General features: G+C 34.9%; 1 protein-coding gene across 1 annotated transcript in view; it reads left to right on the forward strand.

Moving 5' to 3' along the window:
* LOC114342721 (tropomyosin-1, isoforms 33/34) overlaps positions 1–11,165 on the forward strand; it is a 45,187-nt gene extending 34,022 nt beyond the window's left edge. Inside the window, exons 5-9 of the mRNA XM_028293541.2 lie at positions 1,354–1,654; positions 2,237–2,414; positions 2,462–2,732; positions 9,877–9,997; positions 10,911–11,165. Of these exons, the coding sequence (XP_028149342.1) occupies positions 1,354–1,654; positions 2,237–2,414; positions 2,462–2,732; positions 9,877–9,997; positions 10,911–11,029 (990 nt within the window). The 3' untranslated portion in view covers positions 11,030–11,165. The remainder of the gene's footprint in view (positions 1–1,353; positions 1,655–2,236; positions 2,415–2,461; positions 2,733–9,876; positions 9,998–10,910) is intronic.
* Positions 11,166–16,739: the final 5,574 nt, after the last annotated feature.

Genomic DNA, 16,739 nt, shown 5'->3' on the forward strand with positions numbered 1-16,739 from the left:
CTCGATTAGTCCACATAATAATAAGTATTATCCGATATAGCCACATCTCAAATGCTTCCAATCTGCTGCATCTGCACATATATTCGTTCAACGTTCAAGGTCGACAATTCAACACCATAAAAAAGGACAGAAAAGGCGTAGCATAGCAGCATTGTGACTTATACCAAGAGAAAGGTTGTAGCTCTTGAAGAAGAAGAAGCTGATGGCTTGAGCCTGAAGATGGCCTAAAGAGGCTTGAGGTATTAGGTTGAAGGCTGATCTAGCTTTCCCGATGCGCACTCTTATCTCTTGATTGTTCATTTATTATCGTGCCGAGGTAGTTATAGTCCATTCTTCATTTATTATGTTGCCGATGGAGTTGTAGTGCGTTCCTTTTTCTACTGGTGTTATATTGGGAATTGTTCTTAGTAGCACTATGTCACGCCTTCACTCATTGATTAATGTTTTATATTCTTATCTATTGTTATTAATGTCATTCACAAGTTTATTTTGTTCCAATCTCATCATCATCGATGCTGCTACAGCCCTATAAAAGAGCCTCGACCTTCCCAAGTCTATTACGCCAGTCAATTCTATCCATTGCCAACTGTTGCCAGTTAGCTGCACCTATTTTTCTACCATCCTCATCTACACCATCCTTCCATCTGAGTTTTGGCCTACCCCTATTTCTACATATGTCTACACGTACAGGCTGTGACATAAGGATTCTTCTAGGAAGGTTGTTCTGTTGTGATCTTGCTAGATGTCCTGCCCATCTTCCTAGTCTTCTTATTTTTATTAGAGATACTACGTCTTTACCACCAAATATATGTTTATATCTGTGGTATATCTTGTAGTTGTACCTCCTCCTCCAAACACCATTTTCACAGATGCCACCGAATATTCCTCTCAGCATCCTTCGTTCAAATATAAGCAGAAGGTTTTCATCTGCCTTGGAGATGGTCCATGTCTCCGATCCATATGTCAACAATGGTTATATAAAGGTTTTGTATTTGGTTATTTTTATTTGTTGGCTTAAGTTTCTGCTTCTCATATGTCTACTCAGTCCAAAATAGCATTTATTTGCTAGGATTGTCCTTCGCTTGATTTTTTCCGTCATGACGTTCTCCTTGGTGATCAGGGTATGTGAATTTGTCCACCATTTCAATCAACCGTGAATTGGTGACCGATGTTTCTGGCTCTATTGTTGGGTGTCATGTCATCATCTTAGTTTTCTCCTCATTTACTTGCAGGCCCACATTTTTTGAGGCATTTGAAAAGGTGGTTTACATGGTATACCACCATAGTATACAAGGTGGTAGAAGGTTTGTTCCAATTTACAATTCATTATTCTCTCTGTCAAATTCCTTTCAGGTTATGGATGAAGCCAGTCGTATGCGCTCACTGGCTCGTGGAATCCTGTTGAAAGAAGAAAAGTCCGTTAATGACTCCGTTCTCCGCAGAGAAAAAGAGGCCGCAGAGGGACGAAGACTAGTGAACGAGCGCAAGCAAGAGCTTGAGAGATTAGAGAAGAAAATCTTTTTAGGTGGGAAATTGCCTGTGCGGCCTGAACCTGAGGGTGCGGAAGACGCTCAAGATGAAGAAAAATGCCCTACGCCTCCTCATCCCGTGGAGGTGATGTCGCAAGCTTTTGAAATTTTGAAACAAGCTACAGGTAGGTATACATTATTTTGTTTAAAGGTCGTTGCACGTCATCCAATTTTGACGTTGGCATTTTTTCACAGTGTTGCCGTTTTGTCGCGATAGTAGAGAATATAGGCAGATTTCAGGTTATTATTATTTTAACACATTGCGTGCCACGCTTTAATCGGGATACTACTCTCAGGGGCCATTGATATCCACGGCCATTAAAGTTAGTCATACGTGTATATCAAAAATGAACGACGTGGCCCCTGGCAAAATATCTAAGTCTCTCATATATGAGCGACGTGGCACGCAATGTGTTAAAATCATCAACAAATTGCAACGTGAAGAAATAGTGCATTAGGACTAGAGGCATACAGGAGTTTGTATTGTTGATGATTAAATCATTTTAAGTGGAGAGCTAAAAGGACATAACTTCTTCTTTAGAGTCTTTATCGGGACTTCTGGGTTTCAGTCTTCTGATGCCTGAGACCACTTCACTAGTACACTATTTACGGCACTACTGCTCTTCAATAATTGTTTATTCCCGTTAAACAAAGTAATTATTGGCGACATATTATTAATAGGTATAACAGTGACTTGTTTATTTTAGGTGGAACAAGTACGGAGGAAGTACTAGAGAGATACAAATCTCAAAAAGAAACCGACGAAAAACTGATGCACCTACGAACAAAAACAGAAGAAGAAAAGAAAAAATTGGAAAGAAAAATGGAGGCTTTGAACGCAAAATTGGATTCCTTCAAATATGCCGAAGCCAAAGAAGCTGAAAGGTAAAGAAAACGAAAATTAAGACGTTGAATAATGTTTCATGTTTTAGGAAAACAGGTGAAATGGACTTAATCCAACAAAAAATCGAAGAAAACGTAAGAAAGTCGCAGGAATATTTGAAAATTCAGGCAAAAAAAGAGGAGGCAATTGATAACTTATCAGTGGAGTTGCAGAATCTGTATCTATGTATTAATCCTCTTGCTGAATTGGATACGGATCCTTTGGTTACTCTACAGAAGATAAAGACTGATATTAAGAAAATTTTTGACAAAATTGGAGCCGAAGCCGAAGCCAAAGCTGAAGAAGCCGGTTCAGAAAAGGTAAGTTTAACATATATTACAACTATTAAATATTAAATCATTATAAGTTAAGTTATGGGAAGGAGACACAGGATGTGAAGAAATCTATCTACCCATAGCCTATTTCGCCCATTCTTGAACCCCTTTTTCTCTCCAGGATTCTCTGTCCTGGGCTTTCATCATCCATTTGGAACCAGCGTGTTTTTTATGTCGTCGATCCATCTCATTTGAGGTATTTCTCTTCCTCTTCGGTATTCCCAGAGTCTCCAGTGTAGTATTTGGTTATTCAATCTGCCGTCCTTTTCCCTTGCATTATGCCCAGCGAATTTCCATTTCAGTTCTGCTATTTTTTCATTTACTTTTTTGACCTTTGACCGGTGATTTTTCTTATCCATTCGTTTCTTATCCTTCAGATTTACTTGTAGCATTTTTCTTTCCATGGCATGGCCCTTTGTGTTTTTAATACTTTATCCATGTTATTTCTTGTCAGTGTCCATGTTTGCGCTCCATATGTCAATACAGGCAATACACATTGGTTGTAGACTTTTGTTTTTAGGTATTTCGAGTATCTCTTATTTTTGAGAATGTAGCTAATCTTTCCAAAGCTACTCATGTCAATCTGATTCTGCTGATCACCTCCGATATTTGGTTCTTCTTGCTAGGCCTAAATACTTGACCCAGATATACAGGGTGTCCAGAAACTCTACCGACAAACGAAGACAGAAGATTCCTCAAATAATTTTAAGACAATTTAACCCAATTCACCTAGTCCGAAAATGCTTCTTAAGGAAGCTAGAGCTCTTTGAAGATGGCGTCATGAAATTAGTTTTTCTTAAATACCTCCAGAACGCTTCTATTTAGAAAAACGAAAATTGGTGTGCTTATTTACTTTTCAGAGATGAATCGATTCCATCCATTGCAAATTTCTAGTACCGGTCATAGGCGTCCGTTTTGGGTAGAGCAACGGGTATTTTAATGCATAACTTTTTTGTCCTTAACTTTTATGCATTTTTGACACCGGATTATTAAATTGTGAGGTATTCTAGTACTAAAAGGTACTCTTGCTTTAAGTCGGTAGGACACACCGTTTTCTAGAAAAATCGATTTGAAAGTTTTTCGTTTTTGGAATTTGAAAAAAAATTGAAAGAACTTTTCAACAAAAAACGAAGTATTTTACCAACATAAAGTAAGAGTAACTTTTAGTACTCGAATACCTCATAATTTAATAATCTAGTGTCAAAAATGCTCAAAAATTCAAGACAAAGAAGTTATGCTATAAAATAACTGTTGACCTACCCAAAAGGGACGCCTATGACCAGTACTAGAAATTCGCAATTAATGAAATCGATTTATCTTTGGAATATACATAAATGTACCAGTTTTCGTCTTTCTAAACAGTTTTTTTTTTGAAATTTTTTTTTTGATTCAAAAAGCGAAAAATTTTCAAATCGATTTTTCTAGAAAACGGTGTGTTCTACCAATTTAAAACAAGAGTACCTTTTATTACTAGAATACTTCACAATTTAATAATCCAGTGTCATAAATGCATAAAAGTTAAAGATAAAAAAGTTATGGGATAAAATAACCGTTGCCCTACCCAAAACGGACGCCTATGATCGGTACTAGAAATTTGCAATGGGTGGATTAGATTTATATCTTGAAGATAAATACGCGTACCAATTTTTGTTTTTCTAAATAGAAGCGTTCTGGCGGTATTTAAGAAAAACTAATTACAAGACGCCATCTTCGAAGAGCTCTAGCTCCCATTTTCGGACTAAGTGAATTGGGTTCAATTATCTTAAAATTATCTGAAGAATCTCCTGTCTTCGTTTGTCGGTAGAGTTTCTGGACACCCTGTATACACTAAGCATCAAAATTAACACAGCATCTTAAAAATGGGACATTTTTGATGTGTCGTATTTCATAAACTTGTCGCCCGATTTGAGTGATTTTTTTAGTATATTATAGCTTTATTCTTCAAGCATATCGATGTAATAATACTACTGCTAAACAGGTAAGTGTCGTTGTATACCGGGTGTAATAATGATAGTGTGTTTTTTGAAGTTATACTTCTTTACCGGCGATATGAGGGTGAATTTTTATATGTTAAAACCTATGATCCCAGCGCATGCGCATTATAACTTTGTTCTGATTGGATGTTCAAATGGCATGTCAAAAATTATTCAATATGGCGGCTGTGGCACAGCTGTAGTTAGATTATTTATGGTTGTTGCGTTTTAAAATTTGTGTGAAAAGAAACAACAAACAAAAGTTAATTAATAGTTATAATGCCTTTTTAAATAGTTTTCATATACCTATATTTTTGGACTTTTGGACTATTTTGGACAAGGAAAACTCATTCTAATTTGGTAAGTAGTTTTTATTATAATCATATTGTAATTATACATTTGGATTAGGTTGAAATACAGATTTTTATTTTTAAATTATGATTTTTTGGCGTAGATTTATTTATCTAGTAGGTATGTAATGCTTTGATTTACATACTTAATTTGATTACCAACAAAAGTTCTACCAATCTTCATCTAATATATTGTTTTCTTACTGTTTTGTTATATTTTTATATTTTCTTCCACAAAATTTAAACTACATAATTTAATTATATCAAGAGTGAGTCTAGGCTTCGATTACGAATCAAAGCGCCACGAAATTCACGGGTTCGATTCCCGATGCAAGTTTTTATTTTTTTATTTTTTTATGCATATTATGATTGTAAGTATATTTGTTATATAATTTTTTTTTCAGAAAATGCGTATTTAAAATTTTTGCCAACAATTATTATTGTTCAGAAATCATTTTTTCTTTGTGGCATTTTTCAATGTGTTTGTGTGCGTTTTATTTTTTTATTTTTTTAAATTTTTGGTATTGTCTTAAAAATCACATAATATGTAGTAGAAGTATAACTTCTTACGTGCGTACAAAGTACACACACATTCTTTTTTTCCTCAAAGTTTGAAATACCCTGTGGAATATTATAGCGTATATAAAATATTGAAATTAAAACTCAACTATAGCCTTAGGCTTTCTTAATATTTTGCTTTTTGATTAATTCGCTTATGTTGGATAATAAAAAAGTTAGGTACTTTAACAACTAGCAATGTTATTCATCAATGTCATCAATACAGGGTGTTTTTAAATAAGTGCGACAAACTTTAAGGGGTAATTCTGAATGAAAAAATAATGACCGTTTGCTTTATAAACATTGCGTCCGCAAATGCTTTGTTTCCGAGATACGGGATGTTGATTTTTTTCTTACACACTGACAATTTATTTATTGCTCTAAAACTGGTTGAGATATGCAAATTAAATTTTGTAGGTTTTAAGAGATAGTTATTGCGCATTTTTTGACATACAATTAAGAATTTTATATTCACCATTGGCGTGCATACGGGTATAAACATTTTAGATACATCCCGCAGGCACGCCAATGATGGTGAATATAAAATTCTTAATTGTATGTCAAAAAATGCGCTATAACTACCTCTTAAAATCTACTAAATTTCATTGGCGTATCTGAACCGGTTTTAGAGCAATAGATAAATCCTCAGTTTGTAAGAAAAAATTCAACATCCCGTATCTCGGAAACCAAGCATTTGTGGACATATATTTATAAAGCAAAGGGTCATTATTTTTTTCATGCAGAATTACCAATTAAAGTTTGTCGCACTTATTTAGAAACACCATGTATTGATGAAGAACATTGCTAGTTGTTAAAGTACCTAACTTTTTTACTATTGCACATAAGCGAATGAATCAAAAAGCAAAATGTTACGAAAGCCTAAGGCTACGGTTGAGTTTTAATTTCAATATTTCGACACTCCCATCGAACAAGGTTGTAACTCAAGTTACATCTTTTTTCAGATTTCAACACAGGCGAATTCAGCAAAAAATTGCGTACACGTCAATATAAACGACTAGGGCTTCCAATCCCGCAGCCTGAGTTCAATCTCGGTATTTGCGGGATTACGAATTTCAATCCCGCGGGATCTCGGTATTTGCGGGATCCCGCATATTAAAAACAGTCATATTTATTTAAGGCAAAAAAAAACAATAAATTTATTATATCAACTAACTCCACATTTATTTAAGTACTATTACTACATATTAGTATAAGATCAAAACTGTTTTTTCTTCAAAAAAAAAACAGTAACAAATACTGAAAAAACAAAAAATCTTGTTTAAAAATTACACCAACAAAATTTTAAAAATCAACCAAAAAAACCCATTTTGAACTGAAAATTAATATAGTTTACTAATTTAGTTGCTATATTATTTAGCTATCATTTACTGTTGTTTAGATAAAGCTTTCAATTGAAAATGTTTGCAAAGGATACACAACATATATTGGATGGTATGAATAAAAACGGAGTATAAACTCCTAGTAAGTTCTCATGAGTATGAGCATAAAGTATAAGTTTATATTACATTTCATATGAATAAAAAAATATGTTGATGTGGTGAGTTTCGACTCACCGTACATAAGAGTAGATACTACCGCGTGGAGTATGTGCTCCTAAACTTGAAGTATAAACAACATTCTCATTTTTATTCATAGCAGCCTACATCTAAATCTAAACTCTCATCTGCCAAACTCCTGCGTATGCCAAACGACGCTTGGTAACTACGAGGCTTTTGTAGATAAATCAGTAGTGCGCTGATTTCTGACGGGTCACATTTCTACGTCGTTGTAAAATACGGCGCAAAGACAAAGCCAATTCTGAAGCTAACCTTGAAGCCAATTCTGAAGCTATTAACCTAAAAATAAAAGTTGTGACTGGCTAATTGACACCCAAGTCTATGCCATAAAATCAAAAAAACCTTGAATGATTTTTTTTTTTGGTTTTTTGATAATTTTGAGCGTAGCTACAGCAGTAATGTACGCTTTTTTCAGTCCCGCAAATCCCGCGGATCCCGCGCCTGTAATCCCGCATTATGCGGGATTGGAAAATGACGCGGGATCCCGCAATACCGAGATCTCGGTATTGCGGGATTGGAAGCCCTATAAACGACATAGTTTAATTCTCAATAGTTTGGCTATTACTCCATTGAAAAAAGTTGTATTTTAACTTACGTGTGCCATTCTATTATAGCATGAAAAAGGCAGTAACACTGGATACTCCCTATGTTAAATATTTACTTTCTTTATAGTTGACGATTAACAAGGTTTTTAAATGAGTTACAACTTTGTTGCACGTATGTTTAATTTATAAAGTATTCAAACATATGGTGCATCTCATAAGTCAATTTATCGAAATAAAAGTAAAAAAGGATCTACGGACTTTTTTTTCCATTTTGATAGTTGCGGTGGACAAAATAAGTATAGAATAGTGTTTGCTACGTACTTCTATGTAGTGAAAAAGTTTAATATTAACATTACACATGTATTTTTTGAATTAGCACATTCACAAAACAAGGGTGATTCAATATATGCCCTTATAGAAAAACCGAAAAATATTAAGTCGTATATGCTCCACACTTATGGATAACCATGATATGATATGCCAAAGCATCAGGCCAGCCTAAATCCGTAAGTGAAATAAATCAGAAGCAGATTCTAACATGTTACACATGTTAACACACATGTTAATTTTGGAAATTAATAGTAAAAGAGTAAAGTAATTAAGTAAAATGGTTTAAAATTAAATATTTACAGATACGCAATAAGAATGCGAAAAATTTGAGATATTTTATACCATATTTAATATTATTGTAAAATTTATAATTTCCAATTAAAATTTTGTAAGCTGTGAGTTGATATTTTGTTTAAATATACCATAAAAACTAATTTTCTCCTAGCTATATTGCAAATAACCCAAAACATACAACCTTTTAATAGTTAAACGGGAAAAATAATTAACACGGAGAGTGTAAAATGGTTGTTAGGTGAGTTACAACCTTTTTCTACGGATACTCATATTTAATCTCAAGGTTGTATCTCAATCAAACTTAAGATTTTCAATAGCTAATAAAAATACAAAGCATACATCTCACAGTAATCCCTTATTATGTTATAAATATCATATCACATTAGTGTAAAAGAGTCTAATCATTTCGGTACAAATTTTTTTAAAATCATGTTTTCGTTTTTTGCCTCTCCTGTAAAATCGCTAAAAATGAGTTACAACCTTGTTCCATGGGGGTGTCGATTTTATATACGCTAGAATATTCCACAGGGTGTTCCAAACTTTGAGGAAAAAACACACTATCATTGTTACACCCGGTATACAATGACACTTACATGTTTAGCAACAATATTATTACAACGATATTCTTGAAGAATAAAGCTATAATATTCTAAAAAAATCACTCAAATCGGACAACAGGTTTAGGGAATACGAGACATCAAAAATGTCCCATTTTTAAGGTGGTGTGTTAATTTTGATGCTTAGGGTAGGTATATACTCTTGCACTTGTTGGATTTCTTCATTTTGAATACCTAGTTATTGTACAGTTTTCATTAGTATTAGTCATTGTTTTCGTTTTCTGAAAGTTCATTTTTAGCCCTATATTTCTCGCTTCTGTATCTAGCTCTTTCAACATTTGTTGGAGCTCATTTTTGTCTTGAGCTATCACGACAATTTCATCATAGTAACGACGGTGATTCAGGAATTGTCCATTGATGTTAATTCCTGTTTTTTCCCGTTTCAACTTCTTAAACACGTCTTCCAGCGCTTGATTGAACAGTTTTGGCGAGATGGTATTGCCCTCTCTTATTCCTCTCTTAATTGGTATTGGTTCTGAGTTCTGTTGTAATTTTATTATGGTTTTAGGTTTTAGCTTTCCTGTTTATGTTGCTTATCAAATCAATATATCTTTGATCAATCCTGCTTTTGTGCAATGAGGTTTTTATCGCCCAGTGCTCAATGTTATCAAACACCTTCTCAAAGTCAATGAAGGCCACAGAAAGGGGTATATTATTTTCGTTTGATTTCTCTATTACCAGTCTCATCGTCAGTAGGTGGTCACTGGTGCTGAATCCCTTTCTGAAGCCTGCTTGCTCTTTTGCTTGATATCCGTCCAATTTTGGTGTTAGTCTGTTTAATGAACAAGTAAAGTAGAAAGTGAAGAAATAGGAAAGGAGTATTGATAGAACACGTTCCTCACTTTATAATAAATAATTGTAAATTACTTTAAACTCATTTTACAGGAAGGGGTTGTAGTAGTCGATCCGAACGATGAAAAATGGCTTCCTGCACCTTATGCTGGCTTAGTAAGAAGAACACCTTTACCACAAACTGGTGCTTCCCCCGCACCTCCACCTCCACCAGGTACTAAAACGTTTAAAGTAATACCAGCTATTTAAGCCCTTTCGTTCACCGTGTCCTCAATTGAGGACAACCTATTCTATAATTGTTTGTTTATAGCTCTATTTGTTTTGTAACACATTGTCCCCGATTATGGACATCCTATTTCCGTCCAATGTGTACTTGTGCTGCCACCTATCGGCTTTTGAACAGAATATTTAATTTTTTGAAATATAAGTCTCTATAGTTACTTATGACTGGTGTATACGGCACCAATTTATTTGAGATTTTTGCCTTATAAATGTGAACAATTGGTATTCAATGTGTCGCATGGTTTTCAGAAATAGTAGAATTTGTTAAAAAACTATTGTTAATAGCGGTTTTGCCGCGGATCTACCACGGATTTTCTGAAAAGTGATCTCTGTATGTATATCTAAGTAACGAAAAAATTGTTTTATAATATACCATACATTACTTTTCAACAAAATACTTTAGATTTTGTTTTTTATCAAAATTAAAAAAAATATATCTAATATTTTTACTCCATTGGCTCACGATGTCCTCAAATGTGGACATCTTGTTATGAACAAACTGTGTATTTTGAAAATGTAAAAATAATATCAAAAATTCGCAAAAAATCATTCTTGCTATATTGCAAATTTCAGATTTTTTATCCTATAAAAATTTAATTCGGAAACGAAAGGGTTAAGAGACTCATTAATATTCAGCACAGCGGGGTGTTATTGTTGGAGGTGTGAAATTACATAAATAAGGGATCTACCTATTTTATGAAATAATCCCTTGTTTATGTAATTGCACACCTCCAACAATAGCACCCCACTGAGCTGAATATTAATGGATACTCTTAGATACCTGGTACGGGTATACACACCTTTGTGTTTTCATATTAACACTAAAAGTTTCTTATATTTCGTAGGATCAGAAGACGAAGAAGAGGTTCCATCTAGAGGATACCTGAAGAGACAAGCTCAGCTAGTGGTCGATGCAAAATCAAGACGCAAGAATGTAAGACTGCAAGTACAACGAAGAAATTAAGACTATTGGCGAATATATCCACCACTTATATTTTTTCATGTGAGCACGTATTGCAATTAAACATATTAAAATAATTTTTAGAATTATAGGTATAATGGTGTAAGAACAAATAAATAAAAATAATGATTTTTTTCAATATATTAATTCATAATAATATAATAAATTAAATATAATACCCATACATAAGAAAGAAGATAAAGGAGAATTTTGAGAAGAATCTTGCTAAAGAGGTTCACTCCATATTCGGAAGATATTTTAGGCGACTACCAATGCGGCTTTCGTGCTGGAAAGGACAACAATAGATCAAATATTTACGACCCGATGAATATTAGAAAAAAATTGGGAATTCAACCGAGATGTACACCAAATTTTCGTAGGTTTCCAACAAGCATAATATGATTCGATAAAAAGAAGCAGACTATGGCTAGCCTAGCAATGTTAGAAATGGGACTACCAAGAAAATTAGTGGATCTAGCTCAAATGTGTCTGACAGTGATAGACTCATATGCACAGGTAAAGATAGGAAACAGAACATCGATGCCATTTAGTATAACATCAGGACTTAGAAAAGGAGATCTCTTATCACCGTTACTATTTAATTTGGCCTTACAATATGCAATAAATAAAATATATCTGAATTGACAGGGAGATCTGCCAATCGAGGATCAAAACTATTGTTGGCCTTTGATGATGATCTAGATGCAGTCGCTCATTCTACAAGAGACGTAAGAGAAGTGTTTTCACAAGTAGAAGAGGAAACAGGTAATCTGGGTCTACGAATAAATGAAGAGAAGACGAGAACATGTTAATAACCAAAATCCAAGACCAAGAGTCTAATAAAAGCAAGATAAAGCTGATTACATCTCTCAAATATGCAAAGAGATAGAGGGACATGGCTGTCGAAATGAACCGAGGGACTTATTCCAGAAGATCAAACTCCTTACCAGAGAATTTAAACCTCAAACGTGGTCTGTAATAGATAAGGAAGGTAATTTAAAGACCGATACTGATGAAATATTGGAAACATGGCGAAACTACTGTGGCGAGCTATATAAAAATAAGGAGGTATGAGCAGAAAATCAGTGGCCTTCTGACTACCCTAGAGAACCTACTGTCTTACTCGCTGAAGTCAAAGATGCAATTAAATCACTAAAGAGAAATAAATCCCCAGGCATTGATTCAATACCATGTGAAATACTACAGTTACTAGGTGACAAAGGATTACATATCATCCATTCTATCTGTGTCGCTGTTTGGAATTCAGGAAAATGGCCATGTGATTGGTGCACCTCAATTTATATCCCACTACACAAAAAATGAACTACTACCAGATGTGAAAACTACCGCACACTGTCACTAATAAAATATGCTAGTAAAATCTTGTTGCATATCATCAAAAACAGATTAAAAACCTATCTACATTACCAAATACCTCAGGAACAAGCGGGGTTTGTAAAAATTAAAGGTACAAGGGAACAAATCCTGAACCTGAGACAACTCATTGAAAAGTCTAGAGAATTTCAAGTACCTATGATTATATGCTTCGTTGACTACCAAAAGGCATTTGATTGTGTAAGCTGGATAAATCTGTGGTAAATTTTAATAGAAATGGGCGCACCAATGCACCTGGTATTATGCACTTATTAAAAATCTGTACCAGTCTAATATAGCGACAGTACGACTAGATCAGAAGTTCTCAAACCAATTCAAGACCGAGAGAGGTGTTACACAAGGATGCGTGTTGTCACCTGACTTATTTAACATTTATGGTGAACATGTCATGAGGATGGTTTTAGAAGGATGGGCCGGTGGAGTAACAGTAGCTGGTAGGAAAATCTCCAATTTAAGATTTGCTGATGACACTACACTTATAGCAGCAAATGAGCAAGAAATGTTTGATCTTCTGCGAAGAGTTGAGTACGAAAGCAATAAAGTTGGTCTGAAAATCAATAAAGCTAAGACAAAAATAATGGTGGTCGACAGATTCGACACTATTCAACTGACTAACATATTACAGGAATACCAAATAGTAAACACCTTTGTCTATCTCGGGTCTAGTATAACTAACGATGGTAACTGTGAAGCAGAAGTTCGGAGACGTATTGGTATGGCAAAAAATGCGATGAGTCGCCTAACTAAAGTTTGGAAAGACAGATCTATCTCTCAAAATATCAGGATGAGACTGGTGAATGCCCTTGTATTCTCAATATTTCTATACGGAGCAGAGACTTGGACTCTTCGCGCATGCGAGCGCCAAAAAATTGATGCCTTTGAGATGTGGTGCTGGAGAGGAATGCTGCGCATACCTTGGACAGCTCATAGGACAAACGTTCCCATTCTAAACCAACTCAATATTAAAAAAAGGCTGTCCACAATATGTCTGCAAAGAATTCTGCAATTCTTTGGTCACGTGGTTCGCAGAGCTGACGACAGTTTGGAGAGATTAATTGTTTCTGGAAACGATCCGGGGAGAAGATCAAGAGGACGATCACCAACTAGATGGTCTGACCAAATAAAGCATTCAGCTGGAAACTCATTCTGCGAAGCTCTTAGAGCACCTGAAGACAGAGACCAATGGAGAAACATTGTTAGGAATATTGGAAGAAATCACGATCCTCAGTAATGGGGAAACGACAGGAGAGAGAGAAGACCAAGAGTTAGAGGCAGAACATTAATGACCAGAACTTCGAAGTAGTAAAAGATTTTAAATATCTGCGGGCGGTAATCACAGATGACAACCACATAGAAAAAGAGGTCTCAGCAAGTAGGTATAGCTGCGGGGAATAGAGCATTATACTCCCTATTAACCTTATTAAGATCTAAGCTGCTGAAAAGACAATTTAAATTAAAACTCTACATGTCAATTATTTGCCCAGTTGTTACATATGGAACTGAAACATGGACTCTACATCAGCGGGAAATAAGCTACTGGTATTTGAACACCTTTGTCTACATCGGGTCTTATAACTAACGATGGTAACTGTGAAGCAGAAGTTCAGAGACGTATTGGTATGGCAAAAAATGCGATGAGTCGCCTAACTAAAGTTTGGAAAGATAGATCTATCTCTGAAAATATCAAGAAGAGACTAGTGAATTCCCTGGTACTCTCAATATTTCTATACGGGACAGAGACTTGGACTCTTCGCGCATGCGAGCGCCAAAAAATTGATGCCTTTGAGATGTGGTGCTGGAGAAGAATGCTGCGGATACCTTGGACAGCTCATAGGACAAACGTTTCCATTCTAAACCAACTCGAGATTAAAAAGAGGCTGTCCACAATATGTCTGCAACGAATTCTACAATTCTTCGATCACGTGGTTCGCACAAGTGACGATAGTTTGGAGATATTAATTGCTTCTGGAAACGTTCCGGGGAGAAGATCAAGAGAACGATCACCAATTAGATGGTCCGACCAAATTAAGAATTCACCTGGAAACTCATCTTCACCACACCAGCTGAAGATAGAGACCAATGGAAAAGAATTGTTAGGAATATTGGAAGAAATCACGATTCTCAGTAATGGGAAAACGACAAGAGAGAGAGGTATTCGAAGGGAAGGTTCTCAGAACGATATTTGGCCCTTAAAGAGATACATTGATAGAAGAGTGGAGAAGGCGGCGCATTGCTGAATTGTTGACTCTGTATGGTACTGAAAACATCGCCAGAAATATAAAAGCTAACCGGATAAAATAAGCAGGTAATGTGGTAAGATCAGAGGAAGAAAGAGTGTTAGAGACAGTGTTTTTTGAGATACCAAACGGTAGAAGATGGAAGACGGAAAAAAATGAAGGAAGAATGATGTTACCTAAAGCCCATTTATCTAGGATTGAGGATTTAACAATGGGAAATGGAAGCGCAAGATCGTAGATGATAGAGGGCTATAGTTTATGTGGCCAATACTCACCCTGAGTTGTAAAGGTACAGCCAGTCAAGAAGAAGAAGATTAAATCATAGCTATTAATTAAATATTACAATCACAGAATATATTTAAGGGAACATATGCAACCAGTAAAACAAGCAAGTTTTCGAATATATTTTACAGGAAATTTATACAAACACTCAGAATGTCAAACAAGTACGAGGAAGTACACGTTAGATGGCGCTCTATAGTTTTGTGAAATACTTATTTGAAACAATAAAAATTTAAAAAAAGTTTGTTTTTATATTTTTTGTTTTTGAAATTACTAAATGTTACCGCGTGATATTTTTTAACAAATCCCTTAATTTTAAACTAAAGAGAGCAAGGTAAAATTTAATAAGAATCACTATCAAATAAGGATAGTAATGCAATAACCTATCAAAATACAATACAGAATTACGGATATAAAAATAAGCACAAAAAGTGGAAAGTCGTTTTAAAAAAGTAATATCGATTTAACTAAAATAAAAAGGATGCACTGTAACCCGTCCTTATTTACAATGTTTTATTTTCTTCTACTTGATTGGCTACTGAAGAGATCCATAAAGTTAAGAATACTTATTTCTGCGCCTGTGCCGCGGTTCTTGAAGGTTACTACTCATTGCAATGGCCCATCTGATTTTTGGGTATCAACTCCATTTCGAGGAACAAATAAACAGTGGGTCGATAGATTTTAATACCACGGAATTTGCAATGTTGCCAAATTTTCGACGGAATAAATCAGGAAAAATACGAAAGTTACTTTTTGGTCCGGCTAAATGAACAGATCAACAGAAACGAGTTTTCAACAGACTGTTTTGAGGTGAGTAACGATTTATATTACATTGATTAATGATTTATGTTATACATTTGTAAACCATAAGTATTTAGAAGTTGTTATGTTGCCAATCAATTGTAAAATTACGTTAAAACAAAGGGTTGTTCAGAATAGCAAATTATGGTAGGTACCTAATATACGACAAGGTTGTATATTGTACCTACTGTCATAATTCGTATAATGTATAGATGTAAAACTGTTTGTTACGAAACCTGTGCAGTAAACAAGAAAAGAATAAATGTTATAGAAATACTGTGTAAAAAAATGTTACAATAATAAATGTCAAAGATTGAATGGAAAAGAGGTCTAAATGATGTAAGTAATTATTGATTGAATCAGTGAGGTCACATAATTAATATTGTAATTAAAGTATTCCAGTTCTTACTTCAAAAAATCCTATATAGTTCGACACCCACCACATATTCGTGGACTTCAAAGCCGCATACGACTCAGTTAATAGAGGTAAACTTCTACTTGCTATGGTAGAATTTCCAATACCGCTTCATCTTGTCCAATTAACTGAACTTACAGGAGCAGAGAGCATGGTAAAAATCCAAAACAATTTCTTGCAAAAATGGGATAAGACAGGGTGATGGACTATCGTGTCTCTTATTTAACCTGGCATTAAAAAAAATAATTCCAGAGTCCCAGATTAATACGAATGGTACTATCTTTAGCAAATCAGTACAAATTGTCGGATACACGGATGACATAGACATCATAGAGGTCCACAGAATATCTGACTGAAGCATTTCGGTCGTTAAGAGCATCTTCACAGAGTATGGGACTAAGTATAAATGTTCAAAAGACCAAATATATGTGTTGCACTAGGTCAAGCAACTCGACACCTACAAGAATAATAATTGACGACCTAGGACTGGAAGGTGTCGACCAGTGGCGGCCGGTCAGGGTCGGCAGTGCCTACCCACACATTTATAGATATAGATTTTTTAAATATTTGTATCTGTGAAATA

Source organism: Diabrotica virgifera, chromosome 5, assembly GCF_917563875.1.
Source record: "Diabrotica virgifera virgifera chromosome 5, PGI_DIABVI_V3a".
NCBI classification, from domain to species: Eukaryota; Metazoa; Arthropoda; class Insecta; order Coleoptera; family Chrysomelidae; genus Diabrotica; species Diabrotica virgifera.